Source organism: Hyaena hyaena, unplaced genomic scaffold (assembly GCF_003009895.1).
Source record: "Hyaena hyaena isolate Hyena2069 unplaced genomic scaffold, ASM300989v1 scaffold_477, whole genome shotgun sequence".
Taxonomy (NCBI): Eukaryota; Metazoa; Chordata; class Mammalia; order Carnivora; family Hyaenidae; genus Hyaena; species Hyaena hyaena.
The window spans coordinates 1113267-1129462 of NW_024081112.1; the positions used below are offsets into that span (position 1 = coordinate 1113267).

Below are 16196 nucleotides of genomic sequence, written 5' to 3' on the forward strand. Positions count from 1 at the left end.
TTCTTTCTTTCTTTCTTTTTTTACCTAAAGAACTCACTGATTGCCAATGTAATTAAAATGTGATTAGGCTGTGATTACTCAAAATCGCTCTGGCTCCTTCTGCTGCATCGCTGTAATGGCACAGACAGCTTCTACCGCAGCTGAGATTTTCCAGCAAGGGGAGCAGAGAGACACTTCATTTATATAATGGTGGGTCTCCCAAAGTGCCAGGCTCCCTGAGGGACGCAGCAGAAATAGGATCCACGGAGCAGGAGGCACAGCCACGCAGCGGAGCTAAGCACCAGTGGTCTTCGTCTTCTTTTTTTAAATGTTTTTATTTATTTCTGAGAGAGAGAGAGAGGCAGCGTGAGCAGGGGAGGGTCAGAGAGAGAGGGAGACACAGAATCTGAAGCAGCCTCCAGGCTCTGAGCTGTCAGCACAGAGCCCGATGCGGGGGCCTTAAACTGCGAGATCATGACCTGAGCTGAAGATGGACACTTAACTGACTGAGCCACCCAGGCGCCCCATCAGTGGCCTTCTTGAAAGCAACACACACTTAGTGCTCACCCACTTCAGCATCTATTTGTAATTCCTGTAGGCCTTTTTTTTAATGGCATTATTGGAAGTTAAGAGGAAGCCACTCTGAAATAAACTAATTTATACTAAAGTATGAATGACTGAGAACTATTAATCTTAGGAGAGAATTGTTTGCTCTTTGGAGTTTTAGCCAGTGTAAGAAAGAGAAGTCAAGGGGTTTTGGTAACTTTGAGCTGGTTGAGGTTGGGGAGCCAATTTGTAGGCCCTTTAAGTCTCTGTCTTTGTTGTCAGCTGCCTTAAGCTGTTCTTGACTTACCCAAATGCCCTTTTTGCTTTTTTTGGGAATTCTGAAGTTTTCTAAAAGCTCCAAATCCAAATCTACCCTGTTCTCTTCTCCCCCCACCCCACACCTCCCACTGTGTTCTTTTCTCAGAGCAGGGATGAGGGAAATCAAGCTGTTCTGGGTAGAGGTTGTTTGCAGATATAAGGTATTTGTGAGTCGAATGTTAATAAATCAGGAATGATATTCTCCCTCCCCCCCCCCCCCCCATTGTACAGAAGGAGTTAGAAGTGGGTAATGGAGCCAGTTCTTCCAGTTGGAAGACTCAGTTTGCATTTCTTGCCAGAAGGCCGTGGAGCCCCTGGGGTCTCGGTCATTTCAAGGGGTCTGTTGGCATTTGTGTATTCTGTGCACTCTCTGTAGCCTGACCAAATGTGTCACACCCTTACGAGATACCACTGCTTTCAGATATACAGAATATAGATGCTATAATGGCTTAACAAATATAAATTCATTGAACTGCACTCCTGACTCTAGAGTTGCTTTAGGTCATTATGTGTTGTTGAACTAAAATTTTTGAAAAGGTAAAATCATGATTCTCAGGTACATGTAAACTGAGCACATATCACAGATTTTCTTTGACTCATTCATTAATGAGGGGACCAGTTTGTTTTTATTACTGGTTCAAAGCATCTGAGAAGCTAGGATATTGAAAGATAATTTGATTGCCAAGTTAAATATAAAATTAGTGTCTCGGGGTCATAAATCCTTGAGGTTATACATTCTACTGGACAGAAATTTTTCGTATTTTTACCAAACAAAAATCTACAAGTTAATGAGTAACTTTACTAAGTCTGGGACCTTTAATCAGTAGTAAGCAGTGAGATGAACTTTCATTCCCCTAGACCGAGGCCAGCAAGCCTTTCCTCTAAAGGGCCAGATAGTGAATGTTTCAGACTTTGTGGGCCTTAGTCATGTCATCTGGTATTTTTGTCCCTTTCTTCCTTCCTTTCTCCTTGGTGGTACAAAAGTAGACTGTGGGCTGGATTTGGCTTATGAGTCATCGTAGTATGCCAGTCCCTACCCTAGACAACCCTTTGGTGGCCATTTCCCCACATGACAAGAAAGGGCAGGCTGCCTGGCTTCTGTTTCCCAGGTGCCACATTTATTTCCTGACACTCCTTTCTCAGAGAATAAAATCAGGGCACAATCACTGTTTTGTTGTGTGGGGGTGGTGGTGGTAAAATTTTGATATTAAAAAATTCTTCATATTAGGAAGGTTGGACATAATTTTCTAATGTTCAGAAAAGGACAAGTTTTGTTGGGAGAGGGAAGTGAGGGGGAAAGATGCTAGTTTCAGACACTGTTTAATTCTGCCTTTCTAGAGGGATATAGAAGTTTAGGCAATTTTGTCCAGCTCTTCTGGGTACTTTCAGAGTTTCTCTGTTGCAAGTCATTATTTAAAACATGATTTGCCTTCCCTCAAACTGCCTTTTCTGTCTTCGTGAAGGAGGGTCTGCATAATTTTTGGGAGTGTGTGCACTGATACTGGTTTTTTTTTTGATTGTTTATTTATTTTTGAGAGAGAGAGACACCAAGTGCAAGCAGGGGAGGGTCAGAGACAGAGGGAGACACAGAATCTGAAACAGGCTTCAGACTCTTAGCTGTCAGCACAGAGCTGGTCGCGGGGCTCAAACTCATGAACCGTGGGATTATGACCTGAGCCAAAGTCAGATGCTTAACCGGTGCCCTGATGCTGTTTTCTTAGAAGCAGGCCTCTGGGATCTTGGAGAAGAATCAGCAGTAGCTGCCCTGTTGGGTTTATTCACCTTCACTTTCTCTTTTGGAAGCAAGTATCAGTTGAGATTTCTTACCTGTTGAGTTTTTGCACATGTGTTGGGAGAGATGCTCTCTTTCGCAGAAGGTTCCAGCAGGAGATCTTGAATAATGCATGCGGTGGTTGCTTGTATTGATAAACATGGTTAATTTTAATTATAGGACTAAGATTTATGCTAATCTTTTTTTTCTTTAATTCATTTTTACAATTCTGAGTATACATTGAATTGTTTTTAACCAAAGAGAGGAGAAATGCCTTCGGGGGCTTGTTTGGGTATCTGGAATGTGTGGATCCATCCCTTTCCTTCTCTTGTCAGCCAGTTGGCTGTGTCGGTGTCTAAGCGATGTTTCATTATATGACCCGTGCTTAATGTGGGCAATGTTCATTAGAATCTCTGTTCCATTATTTAAGTCATTGTTTTGGGGATCAGTTCCATGGGAGGGGGGAAGCCTCAGTCAGGGTATCGTGTCCTCACTTTATTTCATGAAGACTCTAAGAGAGCAGCTTCATTTTGGGAGACCAGTGCTGTATCTCAAAGTGAAGAATTGAAATTTGATATAGAATTATTCCAAAGAGCTTTTAAAAAAATTTTTTAATGTTCTTTTTTGAGAGATAGTGTGAGGGGGGAGGGGCAAAGAGAGGGAGACGCAGAAACTGAAGCAGGCTCCAGGCTCCAAGCCATCCATGTGAGAGCTGGATGACAAGCCCCATGTGGGTCTTGAACCCATGGACTGTGAGATCATGACCTGAGCTCAAGTTGGATGCTTAACTGTTAGACCTCCCTTTCCAAAGGAGAATCACCAAGAAGAAAACCCACAAAACACAAAAGGAGTTGGTTATTCAGGTTTATTTCAGTCCAGTGGATGGCTCCTCCAAGCACCCAAAAAGTTCCCCATGGAGCCATAGCTCAGGGTTTATATAGAGAGAGGGCTGAAGCTGGGGCCCAGAAGCGAAAATTCTGCATTTAGAGGTGGGGGTTGCTTAACAGTTGCTTGAGGAACATGTTTGACCGTTCTAATCACAATATTCATCGAAGATTTACATCTCAGGGGTTTTCTGGAGCCAGAAGGAGCTAGGTTGCTCAACCCCTGACCTTTTACCAGAATAGAGTTTGAGATCAAACAATGGTTGGTATGTCCTCATTTGCAAGCCCCTCACCTTTTGGCCCAAGGGAGTTTTTACATAACCAACTGAGCCACCCTGGCGCCCCATCCCAAAGAGTTTTAAAAACCAACCAAGGTCAAGAAACATGAACCAGTTTCTGCCCACATCCTCCCTTGGTTACTGGGTAGGTTCTTAGTGTTGAGGGTCAAAGGAGAGGGAAGACCAAGAAGATAGGGTGCTTGGGTCACTATTTCAAAAACTAAGTGCCAGGCAAAATGATTGTCATTCATAATTGTATTTGTCTGGTTTCTGGTTTTAAACGTGGATTTTTTTTCATCAGTTGATATGACAGCTAACAACAAAAATTTAGTTAATTATGGGAACGCCCATCCCCTCTGAGCGATTTCTTTTTTAATATTTTTTAAAAGTTTATTTATTTATATTTAGAGAGAGAGAGAGAGGGAGGGAAGGACAGAGAGAGAGAGAGGCAGAGAATGAATTGTAAGCAGGCTCCTCACTGTCATCTTGGAGCCCGACGTGGGCCTCGAACGCACAAACCATAAGATCATGACCTGAGCCAAAATCAAGAGTCAGGTGCTTGACTGAGCCACACAGGCCCCCCTTTTTAATAATTATTTTACTAATTTACATTTTGATAGGTGGTTTATAAAATATATACAATATAAAATGATATAAAAACAAGTAAAGTAATGGGGTGAACAGAGTTGTTCTCTAATTCATACATTTATTTATATACTCAGCAAATACCTATGAAGTGTCTACTGCATGCTAAGCCACCATTCTCTGTGTCAGGAATATTTCAGTAAACATAACAGACTGACTTCTTGTCCTTATGGAGCAATATTCTAGCCTGAGATAAAAGGAGATAGATAATAAATAAATGCACAAGCATGTAAAATGACAGGAGTTACTTCATGCTATCTGGACAATAATAAAGACAGGTTGGGGTGAGCTTAGGAGTGAGGGTGGGGGCGGAAGGGAGAGCTGCCCTTTTATAAGGTCGTTCAGGAAGTCATCTCCGAGGTGATATTTCATCCATGACATCAGTGAAGTAAGGGGTGAGTCTTGTGACATCTGAAAGAATAGTTTCAGAGAGGGAACAATAAGGGTAGAGGCTTGAAGGCCTGAGCATGCTGGATGTGTTTGAGGAGTGGTCAGGAGGCTAGAGTAGCTGAGGTGGAGTGAGGGGGAGAGGGGGAAGAGATTGGCCTCATAGGTCATTGTGAGAGGAAGACTTTACTCTGAGATACAGGATGCCACTGGGAGGGTTTTGAATAGTAGTAATCACAGTTTGACTACTGTGATAGCCATACTGAAAATAGTCAGTAGAGGGCAAGGAAGGAAGCAGGGAGCCCAGGGCTGTTGTAAAAATTCGGAGAAGTGATGACAGTAACTAGGCTCAGGCATTACTAGTGGAGGTGGTAAGAAGTGGTTGGAATCTGGATATATATTGAAGGAAATGGCGACAGGATTTGCTGATGGATTGGATGTGTGTAAAGAGCATGAGAAAACCTGAAACTGATGTAACATTGTGTGTCAACTATATTAAAAAAAAAACAAAAAAAAGATGGGTATGAGAGAGAAGCCAAAATTTGTCCTGAATGGAAGAATGGAATCACCATTAACTGAGATGGATAAGGCCGAGGAGAGAATGCTCAACAAACTGGAAACGAAAGGGAGCTTTCTCAACCTGACAAAGAGCATCTCCAAAAACCCCGTAGCTCATATCATGCGTAATGGTGAAAGACTAAATGTTTTTCCCCTAAGATCAGGAACAAGACAGGGATGTCCACTGTTGCCATTTCTATTTAGAATTGTAATAGAATATTCCAGACAAGGGAATTAGGCAAGAAAAACAAATAAAAGGCATCCAAGTTAGCTAGGAAGAAGTATATCTTCTATCTATTTGTAAATGATATAATTTTGCATATAGAAAATCCAAGGAATTTACTAAAAACTTTTAGGACTAGTAAATGGATTTAATGAGATTGTAAGAAACAAGATCAGCATACAAAATTCAATTGTATTTCTGTGCATTATCAATGAACATTCCAGAAATTAAGAAAATAATTCCATTTAACTCCATGAGACGGGATGAGATCACCCAAAGAGAGAGAGAGTGTCAGGATGGAGAAAAGAAATATCTGAGGTCTGAGCTCCAGGTCACCAGTGTTTAAAGGTCAGGGAGGTGAGGAGGAGCCCTTGAGGCAGCTGGACAACCAAGAGACGGTTGTGTCCTTGGGGCAAATATTTGAGGAAGGAAGGGGTGATGAGCAGTGCGAGATGTGATGTGAAAGGGAAGTAAGGTCTGGACTTGGCGGGAGAGAGTAAGTGGATGAGCCTGAGTGAACAGCAAGGGAGAGAAGGAACGAGAGAGGGAGGGTTGAGGGAAAGAGTATGTCCAGAAACAATGCTTTGGAAAATGCAATAAAAATTGAGCCCTAGAAAAATGAATATGTAAGCCCATTTTTTTCCTTATTAGATTCGACAGACATTAAGTATTGTTCTGAAATTATTAGGAAAGTTTGTAAACACTCTGTCGTGGCCTGTAATAGTTTGCAGAGTATGCGGGTGCTAGTCCGTGGAGCCCACTCTGTGTTTTTAGATAGAGGTCTGGCCAGAGAAGCATGAACGGAGATTCATTCAGGATGAGTATGTACAGAATACTCTGCTAGATGGCAGGAGGTACTTATTAGAGGAAAAACATTGTTCTTACACTCTAAGGCTTTATATTTTCTTGTTCAGAAAGCATGCAGTCTGAATTTTGGTACCATATCATTGTGAGCAAGTCAGAAACCACAAGATGCCTACTGTGAAGCATTATCCTTTTCTATAAATGACAACGGCTATGTGCTGTCTTCCTCATAATCCTGACATTTGTATAGTATTTTAGTCTGAACTGCTCATTTATGCTTTATACAACCTTGTGAAGTGGGTGGATTTTTCATCACTGTGAAGAAATGGGCTCAGAGAAAGGAAACCACTCCTCCGCTCTCATGGTGCTTAAAAGTGAGAGAGCCAGGACTGCCCTGTTAGATTCATGAGCGTGCCACCAGACTCGGCTGTGGGATATTTAACCCCCTTCCAGATAGGAATCTAATGTCAGCTGCGCTTTGGTAGTTTATGCCCTGCATTGACGAATATGCCGGTTGAATTTGATGGTTGCTTTGGGTGGGTGTGTGGGTGTGTGTGTTCTCAGCATAGCAAAGTAAACAATCTTTGTCTTTCCATCTAAACAGTTGCTGGGGGTGCACTGTTGTTGGCTTTAAGTTTTAAGTTTACTTATTTATGAGAGATAGAGTCAGCAAGAGTGGGGGAAAGGCAGAGAGATAGGGAGACACAGGATCCGAAGCAGGCTCCAGGCTCTGAGCTGTCAGCACAGAGCCTGATGCGGGGCTCAGACTCACAACCCATGAGATCATGACCTGAGCTGAAATCGGGCGCTTAACCGACTGAGCTACGCAGGCACCCCCACTGTTGTTGACTTTAAATTCTTATCAGAAGCGCTTGTGGTTTCTGGTTAATGCTGCCCTGTAACAGCGTTGTTTCCTCTTTCGTAGTGTACGAATTATTTGCATTCATCAGTCACATGGGAACATCTACAATGAGTGGCCATTATGTTTGCCATATTAAAAAGGAAGGAAGGTAAGTCTTTTTTAGAAGGTAAATGATATCCATATTTTATTAAGCACCTAGTATATGCCAGGCACTCTACTAGGTGCTTTATATATTACCTCATTTGGTTCTCACAGTGGTTTTGTAGGGATATACTCTTAAAGCTGTTTGATACATCAAGACACCGAGGCTCAGAGAAGCTGAATAACTTGAACTTAGCCTGTAAGTAGCTGGTATTCAAAGCTGCTCTCAAACATCATACCAAAGTGACTTACCAAAATAAAGACAGATCCTGCAGCCGAATGTCTAGATATCTGGGACCTCCATAGGATTGTCAGTTTTAGCCAATAAAACAAGAAAACCGGATGCCCTGGAAATTTGGATTTCAGATAAACAAACATAACTTTTTAGTATAAACGTGTCTTAAGTATTAACCTTGGATGTATTTACACTAAAAAATTGTTTGTTGCTTATCTGCTGTTTAAATTTGACTAGGTATCCTGTGTTTTATCTGGCATCCCTAAGCACCCACCGTTTTGCCTTATTGTGGCTTTACAGTGGGCTTCTTGGCTTGTTAAGTAGAATTGCTATGTGTGTGGTGAAGAAGACATTTATGGCATGTGAGGCTGCTGCTCTCTTCAGAACCTTCTCCCTGGGCTGGATCCCCACACACCCCACTGGGTTGTCTTCCTTGAGCTCCCCTTGAGCCTTTGGGTCAGCCTTCTGCTTGAGGCAATGCTCAGACCCTGGGATGCTGGAGAAATGGAGCATTGCCCATCCTGGTGGGACGCTGATCTCTCATACAACACCATGCAACTGCAGGAGAGACCTGTTCCCTGCCCCTCCCCCCCGCCCCCCGCCCCAGGGACTTGGTTGTGCCCCTTTTTGATATGTCTTTAGTGTTGTCATCTTAATGTGATTAATGAAACAGTTGTGCACAGGCACTTGATTTATAGTGAATTTTTTTTATTACCAAGCAAAATATTCTTAAGAAAATGATCTTAATTATAATTTAAAAAGCAATACAATTTATGATAAGGAGTTTGCAAAATGCAAAAACATGCAAAGGATATGTCATTTGGAGGCCTAAAGATAATCATTGTTTATATTTGGATATGCTTCTCTTTGTTTTATTGTCTTCATTTGGAGAGGGTATATGTCTGTATACGCATGCTATATATAAATGTATATATGTATTTACAGCTTTCTAAAAGTTTAAAGTATGCACACAGCACGTACAATTTTTAACCTTCTTCTCCACTTCATACTGTATTGTACTAATTTTCCCACTTTACCAAATATTCCTTGAAGACATTTTAATAGTTGTACAGTAGTTCACTGTGTGGCTTTTCTTATTTTTACCTAGTTTTATGTCTCAGGCTAAAATTAGTGCTGTTGTACTAATTCTTTGACTTGATTTCTGAGGCCATCTGTGGATTTTACAAAAGGAATTATCAGTTCAAAGGGTTTAAAATGTTTGGAAGCCCCTTTAATGACTACTGTTTGAGCTCAAGAATAAAAAATAGCAGTAGTAAATTCCTGCCAGTGTCCTGTTCCTTTTTATACAACAGGCATGGGTTTGGTTATCTTAAAACGTCTTGACTATTATAAGGATGGTACAGTAACTTTTTTTCTGCTAAGCTTCCTGGGACTCACTGAAATCCATCGAATTCTTCTGTCTTCTGTTTTCAGATGGGTGATCTACAATGACCACAGAGTGTGTGCCTCAGAAAGGCCCCCTAAGGACCTGGGCTACATGTACTTTTACCACAGGGTACCACGCTGAGCCTCAGATGCGCCAGTCGGCCAGAGGAAGCCACACGCCTTTTTAATTTGCCAAAAAAAAAAAAAAAAAAAAAAAAAGCAGAAGTTGGGACAGCCAGACATGAAGGAATACACGGGGTATTTATAGTTTATTTAAAGAACATCATTTGACACCTTCTGAAATAGAACTGGGAAGGAATTTCTATTAGTGATGATACACTACTGTAGATAGTTTTTCTTTTTATAAATGTTCACGGAGAGGATGATTTAAAAAAAAGTATTTATATTGCTGGTGGGGGATCTGCCAGTGTCACACCAAAAGTGGGAATGTGCTACCAGCCCTCTGTTACACTTTGGGGGCCCGTGGTGTGGCCTCCCCCCCATATAAATGAAAAACCCATTTTTTGTTTCATATCAAAAGTCAGTAATGGGATGGGCTTTATTTGTGACATAGTTTTTTCATTACACACAATTTCTGACCCATCCATGTATAGAAGATTAGAGCATCTGCAAAGAGAGGTATTTTTAATTTAATCATATCAAAATTCATAATGTGATTGTGTGAATGTGTGAGGGTGAGACTGTTATCGTCAACCAGGAAATCTGTGACGGGCTAGTTTTTAAAGGTTAAAGCAGTTGGTCTTAAGCATAGTTGAGAAAAGCAAGTAACTATTTTAAAGAATCTATAACTCAGGAACAGTTTTAAAAATTGGTTCCCCACTTAAATTTTCAGGCATAAAAAGGGCTGAGTTGTCCCTTTAAAAAAGTGCTGTCCACCTGGGTTTGTGACATTTTGTGGGAGAACGCCAGATGTCCAGAGCAGCACAACATCGTTCTTTGCCAAATAAAAGTAGATGAATTCTGGTTCTTGGCAGCCCTTCCCCCTAAGGCATAGTATGTATTTTTGGTTAAAATAGCTAATCTTACCATAACATGTAACAGCTCCCTGGAATCACACTAAGTGCCCCCAATTTGTCTGTAATTTTCTTGTCCGTGAGCTGTTCACCTGCCTCCGTTTCTACATTTTTCTGGGGCTAGAGTCTCCTCTCTGCCCTTTCTGGGCTCATCACCTCCTGACTTGCCTTTGCTGCTTATTTGCTGTGACCAGCAGTGTGATCTTGGGTACCTTGAGGGCTGCAGATGCCAGGAAGCTTTATATGACATCATTTCCATTTTGGTATTTCAGTATTTTCCTTGTAACCTGGGATTAGATCAGAGTGTCCTATGTGATGAAAAAGTACAACCAGAGTGGTTTATAATCTTCCTGCAGCTCTGTACTGAATTCTAGAGTCTCTGGGGTTTCTATTTCAGATTATTCAGTCAGATGAAGAAGGATCTACTGCAGTCTGCTTAATATGCATTTGATCGGTGGAAAGGATCTTTCTAGAAACTGTAGGAAAATAAAGTAGAACCAGTTGGGTAAAATACCACATAAACAAGTGGATTATGACATGGTGAGTTGTGAAGAGTCAGGATTCTGGTTATGATCCGGGTTCCTCTCACGGGAGATCAGCTGCACTGTGTGTATGAGGAGCACGGAACCCGAGGCTGGGAGCCTGGAGACTTGGGTGCTGCCCCTAGCTGGGCAAGACCCTCATCCTCCCTGTGCCTCAGTTTCCTTATCTGCACAGTGACACTTGCTCTCTCTTTCCAGCTGTGCTTTGAGGATATGGTGAGGTTTGATACAGTGACCCTTGAAAGAGTAGCAGGCAGTGTGCCGTGTGGGTCCCAGTAGAGCGTGCTTTCTCCTTCTGTCGTCCGATGTTTTCTTCAACTTGGGAGCAAATGCAGTTGGCATGAGGAGGGAGCTCACGGTGCAGTAACTCTATGCGGTTGTGCCCACCAGTGCCATCTTTTAGTGTTGTTTTGGAGATCCTAAAGCAGCCCCGCTCTGTCACATGAGTCCTTGACTCCTATAGAAATTCCCACACGAAGCAGCCTTACAAAATCTGGTCTCCTTAGGACTGAGTGTCCTAGAATACTGACTCCAAACACACATGCAAAATGGCTCATTTTCAATGCTTTTACAAAGTGAAGCCCTTCTTCGGGGGTGGGGGGATAACTGGGGGTTTAGATTGAAATGTGGACAAAGATAGCATGTGTCTTTTGAACAAAATAAAAATTTTGTAACAAAACTTTGCAGAATGGTGTAAAATCAGTACAAGATTATAGGCTATCCATTATTTAATTTTGTCAAGTAGAAAAATAAACGTAGCCCTTTTGATGCCTAAACATATTGTAAGAGTATTACTATGGCTGCCTTTTTTTCCTGCCTCACAAAACAAAGGGCTATTTCTACAAGGCAAAGTTTTGTATATGTGCTATTCTTTATTTCAGAGTGAGAGTTGGGGAAAAACTGGAGAAAAGAATGGCTTTCTTTCTCGCTTAAAAGTGTGTCTGTATGTATACCTTAATATATACGAGACAGGTTTCCCTGGAATAAAAGTCTGGAACATACTGCTTAATTTTACCATGTATGTTGACGAGATTATTTGTGACTGAAAACTGGAATATTGTGTGGACTTTGTCAACTGATTATCAGCCTGTTAGGAGTCCTCTGTGTGAGGTGTGGTGGTGTAATTGTGAAATTCTCACTGTGTGTGGGTGTACGTGTGATAGAGTGCACTTTTTTTTCTGTAAATATCTTTTGATATCCATTTGTGTAAAAATCCCAATGAATGTGTCTTTGGAAAATGTATCAAGGTTTTTATTTTGTCAATTGATCTGAATGCCCATATAACTGATCAGAAATCTGGTTTTTGTTCAGATTGAGGGATTTTTTTTTAAAGGGTAAAAAGCATGCAGAAAGGACTGTTGGAAGAATCATGTTTTAATGCCATTTTACGTCAACATTGCTTCAGTATTTTGAATTGACACGGCTGTTTTCTTCCAACTATAAGAGAATGTGCCTGCCTTTCCCCCATGCTCACTTTGGGCTACAGGGAGCCCTGCACAAACAGCTTGAGCCTGTGACACCCAACATCATTTTTTCTGGTGACCTGAACTGGCTGAGCCTCACGTGCGCACCTGGGCTCGTGGCCGATGCCACCCCAGGTGCCATGGGCCTTTTACCTCTCTGGGCCGTTTTCTTTACAATGAGTGCGTTAGGCTGGATCAGCTCAGAAGTCCCCTCCTGCCCTAACATTCAATTCTATTTTTATTTTCCTATAGTTACTATGGGGGTTAGACATGCGGGACGCGGGATCACATAGAGGTTAGATGTAACGTGTTGGTTTGTTACGGCTTGTTCACCCCCGTTTATAATTTGCATCATTTTAATGTCCCCACTCTAACTTCTCTTCCCACTTTCTTTGGTAACTAGCCTCTTTTTCTCCCGTTCTTGAAACTCTCCACTTCTTAGTCTGCAAAATACATTGTTCCCATCCCCCTCAAAAATGAAAAATCGATTTAAAACACCTCCTGCAGGGGCGCCTGGGTGGCTCAGTCGGATAAGCGTCCGACTTCGGCTCAGGTCATGATCTCACGGTTCGTGGGTTCAAGCCCCACGTCAGGCTCTGTGCTGACAGCTAGCTCAAAGCCTGGAGCCTGCTTCAGATTCTGTGTCTTCCTCTCTCTGACCCTCCCCTGCTCACACTGTCTCTCTCTCTCTCAGAAAGAAATAAAATATTAAAAAAAAATAAATAAATAAAAAAAAAATAAAACACCTCCTGCAGTGAAAAAGCTCGGCACCACGTTCAGCTAATAAATCTGGAAGACGATTTTCTTACTCTAATTCAGCGATAGCTATGATCCCCAAGTAAGTGCTGAGAAAGTTGTCTGTCATAGAAAAGATGTCTTTTCCTCTTGTGGGCATCGCTGTTGCTAAATTACAGCATCTCTGTAATCTGTGGGGAGACGGCAGGTGCCGAGCAGGGCATGGGATTAGATGGAATGTAAGTCCACCTTTTGCCTTGGTCGGAAATCCTAGGTTACAGAGCAAGATTCTGTACGCTCAAGTTGGTGTATAAGACCACCTACCCAGTGCCATGAAGATTCCCTACTCCGTATATCATCTTGAAAGAGTTTGTATTAAAATGCTCTGGATCTGTGTTACTGGGTGCAGGGGTCAGTAGCCACATGTGGCTACTGACCTTTTGAAATTTGGCTTGTCCAAATCGAGATTGTGCTATTTACGTAAAACACACAGCAGATTTTGAAGGCTTGGTACCAAAAAGAAGGGAGTGTAAAATATTTCACCAGTATTTTATATTGATTACATGCTAACATGACAATATTTTAGATAAATAAGCTCTTATTAAAAATTTCACTTATATCATTTTCTCTTTTTTAATATGGCTACCAAAATTAAAATTAGACATGTGGCTGGCATTGTACTTGGACAGGTGCTGCTCTAGGCTGTAGATGGTGTGGAGTTGGCATTGAGATGCCACGTGTGGGAGGTAATTCTCCCAATAGACAGAAACAACACACATATTTTCACTGGAGTCAGCTCAGTGAGGCACCAAATGCCTTCCAGACAACAGAAGACTTTTCTATGTAAAAGCCAGTATGTATAAGACTCCAATTTAAAAAAAAAAAAAAAAAAAAAAACACAACTAAAGCAAATGAGCCCCAAACCTCATTCCTTCAGCTTTGCTTAGAAGCTGCTAACTTTGCACTTATATTTCAAGCTTCTTCCATGTGCCAAGGATGCTGGCTACATGGGGATGCTGGGCATATTTGCTTCACCTTAGGCAACATTCTCTTGTGGTCTCCCCTCCCTGAGTATTGTGTGGTCCGTTCAGAGCTGGGTGTGATGACGTATGGTGCAAATCTCGCCGCTCCTATCCGCCTGGGCAGAGGCTGAGCCTGCTGCCTGCGCCCACCTGCCCAGCAGGTTTCAATGTTGGCTCCTGAAAGAGTTTGTATTTATTTTATTTTGCACTAGTCATAGTTGCTGTTAAAATATCTCAATTGTTTTGGGAGAGCATTGCCTGTGATGGAAAGAGAGATGGATGATTTATTGCTTCAGTTGTTTTAAAATTAAAAGCTATTCTCACAATCTGAGGTTCCTTTATGGCTCTTTTTTCTTTTGCAAAATGCCAAGTAAACTGATTCTGCCCTTTGCAGGTTCTCATCTATCAGCGGAACAGGTAACCCGACATAGTGACTGGTTTTATTTCTCCTTAGGGTTTGTTCGTGTGGGCACCAAGGCTGCCTCGTTCCCATCAGTAGTGGAACGTCAGCAGTGGTGCAAGATGTTACTTCTGTGAAGGAGGGAGGGGCCGAGGCAGGGAAGAGGTTGAGGTCTTTTAGTTTTTCTCGAATGGATGTCCGGTCGAATACTGGAGTCAGTGGAGACCCTGCTGTGGTTCTGTGGCTCTCAGTTTGTTGGTAGCTTCCCTAGGTGCCAGTGCACGCAACACTGGTTGCCCCAAGGGATTTCAGCATTTCGTTGGCACTGTTTGTAGGGTGTGTGAATTTCCTATTGTTGCTGTAACAAAGAGTTATAAACTTGGTGGCTCAAGAGAGCACATTTATTAGGTGAAAAGTCTGAAAATGGGTCTTACAGGGAAGCTCTATGTGAGAATTCATTCCTTGCCTTTTCCATCTTCTAGAAATGTTCTGTTCTCATTCTTTGGCTTCTGGCCTCCTAACAACATGGACGTCACTCAGTGTCTGTGTCCTTTGTCATGTGGCCTCTGACCGGCTCTCCTGCTCTCTCTTATAAGGACCCTTATGATTACGTGGACCCACCCACATAGTCCAGAATAATCTTTCCGTCTCCAGATCCTTAAATTAATCACATCTGCAGTGTTCCTTTTTGCCATGTAAGGTAACACATTCACAGGTTTTGGGGATTAAGATATGGAAATCCTTGAGGAGACATTATTTTGCCCACCATCTAGGATATGCTTATTATTACTGAAAACATGTCCATTCAATACTTAAAATTTTTAAAAAATTTAAATATTTATTTATTTTTGAGAGACAGAGCATGAGCCGGGGAGGGGCAGAGAGGCAGACACAGAATCCAAAGCAGGCTCCAGGCTCTGAACTGTTAGCACAGAGTCCGACACGGGACTCAAACCCATGAACCGTGAGATCATGACCTGAGCCGAAGTCAATGCTTAACCAACTGAGCCACCCAGGTGCCCCTCGATACTTAAAAATTTTAAAATAACCTGTATATTTTTAAAAATCCGAGTAAAATGACCAGCATCAGTGTTGTGCCATAATGTTTTGGTGAGAAGAGGAGAAGGAAATGATTGGGATGGCAGATTTTTTTCATGACTCACGTTATAACGTTTGTAGGACAATGTTTGCAAGTCAGATGCTGCTTACATTCAGTTTGCTCTGCCCCACTGTGCCCCGTGGGAGAGTCTACCATGGTGTGTATGCACTGTTTAAACTTAAGGTCCCACTTTTCAAATGTGGTCAGTGACAAACCATTTGTAGTGAGGAAATTTAATAGGAAACAGTTATTCTCATTCTCATGCAACCAATTATTTAAAAATTTACTAGGAAAAGTCTTTCAGTGAGGTAGGGGGGCAGATATAATGGTGAGAATAGAGGCATAGAGACTTGCCTTCCTGAAACTCAGGCTTGTCATCTGTGCAGGGGGCATAATAATACATGAGATGAGATACATAAAACATTTCACAGTCTGGTGGCACAGGATATTTTTACTGTGCTGTTTTACATCATTATTTTAAGTAGCACTTTGACCCTGTGGAAGTTTCGACCCTTTATTTCAGTCTAGCAATTTTTTTTAAAGAAGCAGAATTATACCAACATTGATGACTTTTTTGTTTCAAAACATTTTTTTTGGAGATAATGTCATTAAGCTAATTCATTTTGTTAATGTACATAACATGGTTCATCATTCAATAAATACTGAACATCTCTGTACTGGGCATTGATATTTTTTAGAATATATCAGCAAATAAAGTAGACCAGACTCTTTGCCCTTGTTGAGTTTTTTTTCTAGCACGGAGTGCCAGATGCTAAACATAAGAAATAAGTAAATTATATAAAACTTTAAAAGGTATTATGTACTATGGAAAAAAGGAACAGCAGAATGGGGAGAGGTGTGGATTGTGGTACTAAATATGATAC

The 16196-nt window shown here is 41.6% G+C and overlaps 1 protein-coding gene across 2 annotated transcripts in view; it reads left to right on the top strand.

Annotated features, from left to right (window-relative positions):
- The window catches only part of USP13 (ubiquitin specific peptidase 13), a 115803-nt gene extending 106567 nt beyond the window's left edge, over positions 1-9236 (top strand). For both annotated transcript variants that reach the window (XM_039254333.1, XM_039254334.1), the window contains exons 20-21: positions 7319-7403; positions 9066-9236. In XM_039254333.1, coding sequence (XP_039110264.1) covers positions 7319-7403; positions 9066-9159 — 179 coding nt within the window. In that variant the 3' untranslated portion in view covers positions 9160-9236. The remainder of the gene's footprint in view (positions 1-7318; positions 7404-9065) is intronic.
- Positions 9237-16196: the final 6960 nt, after the last annotated feature.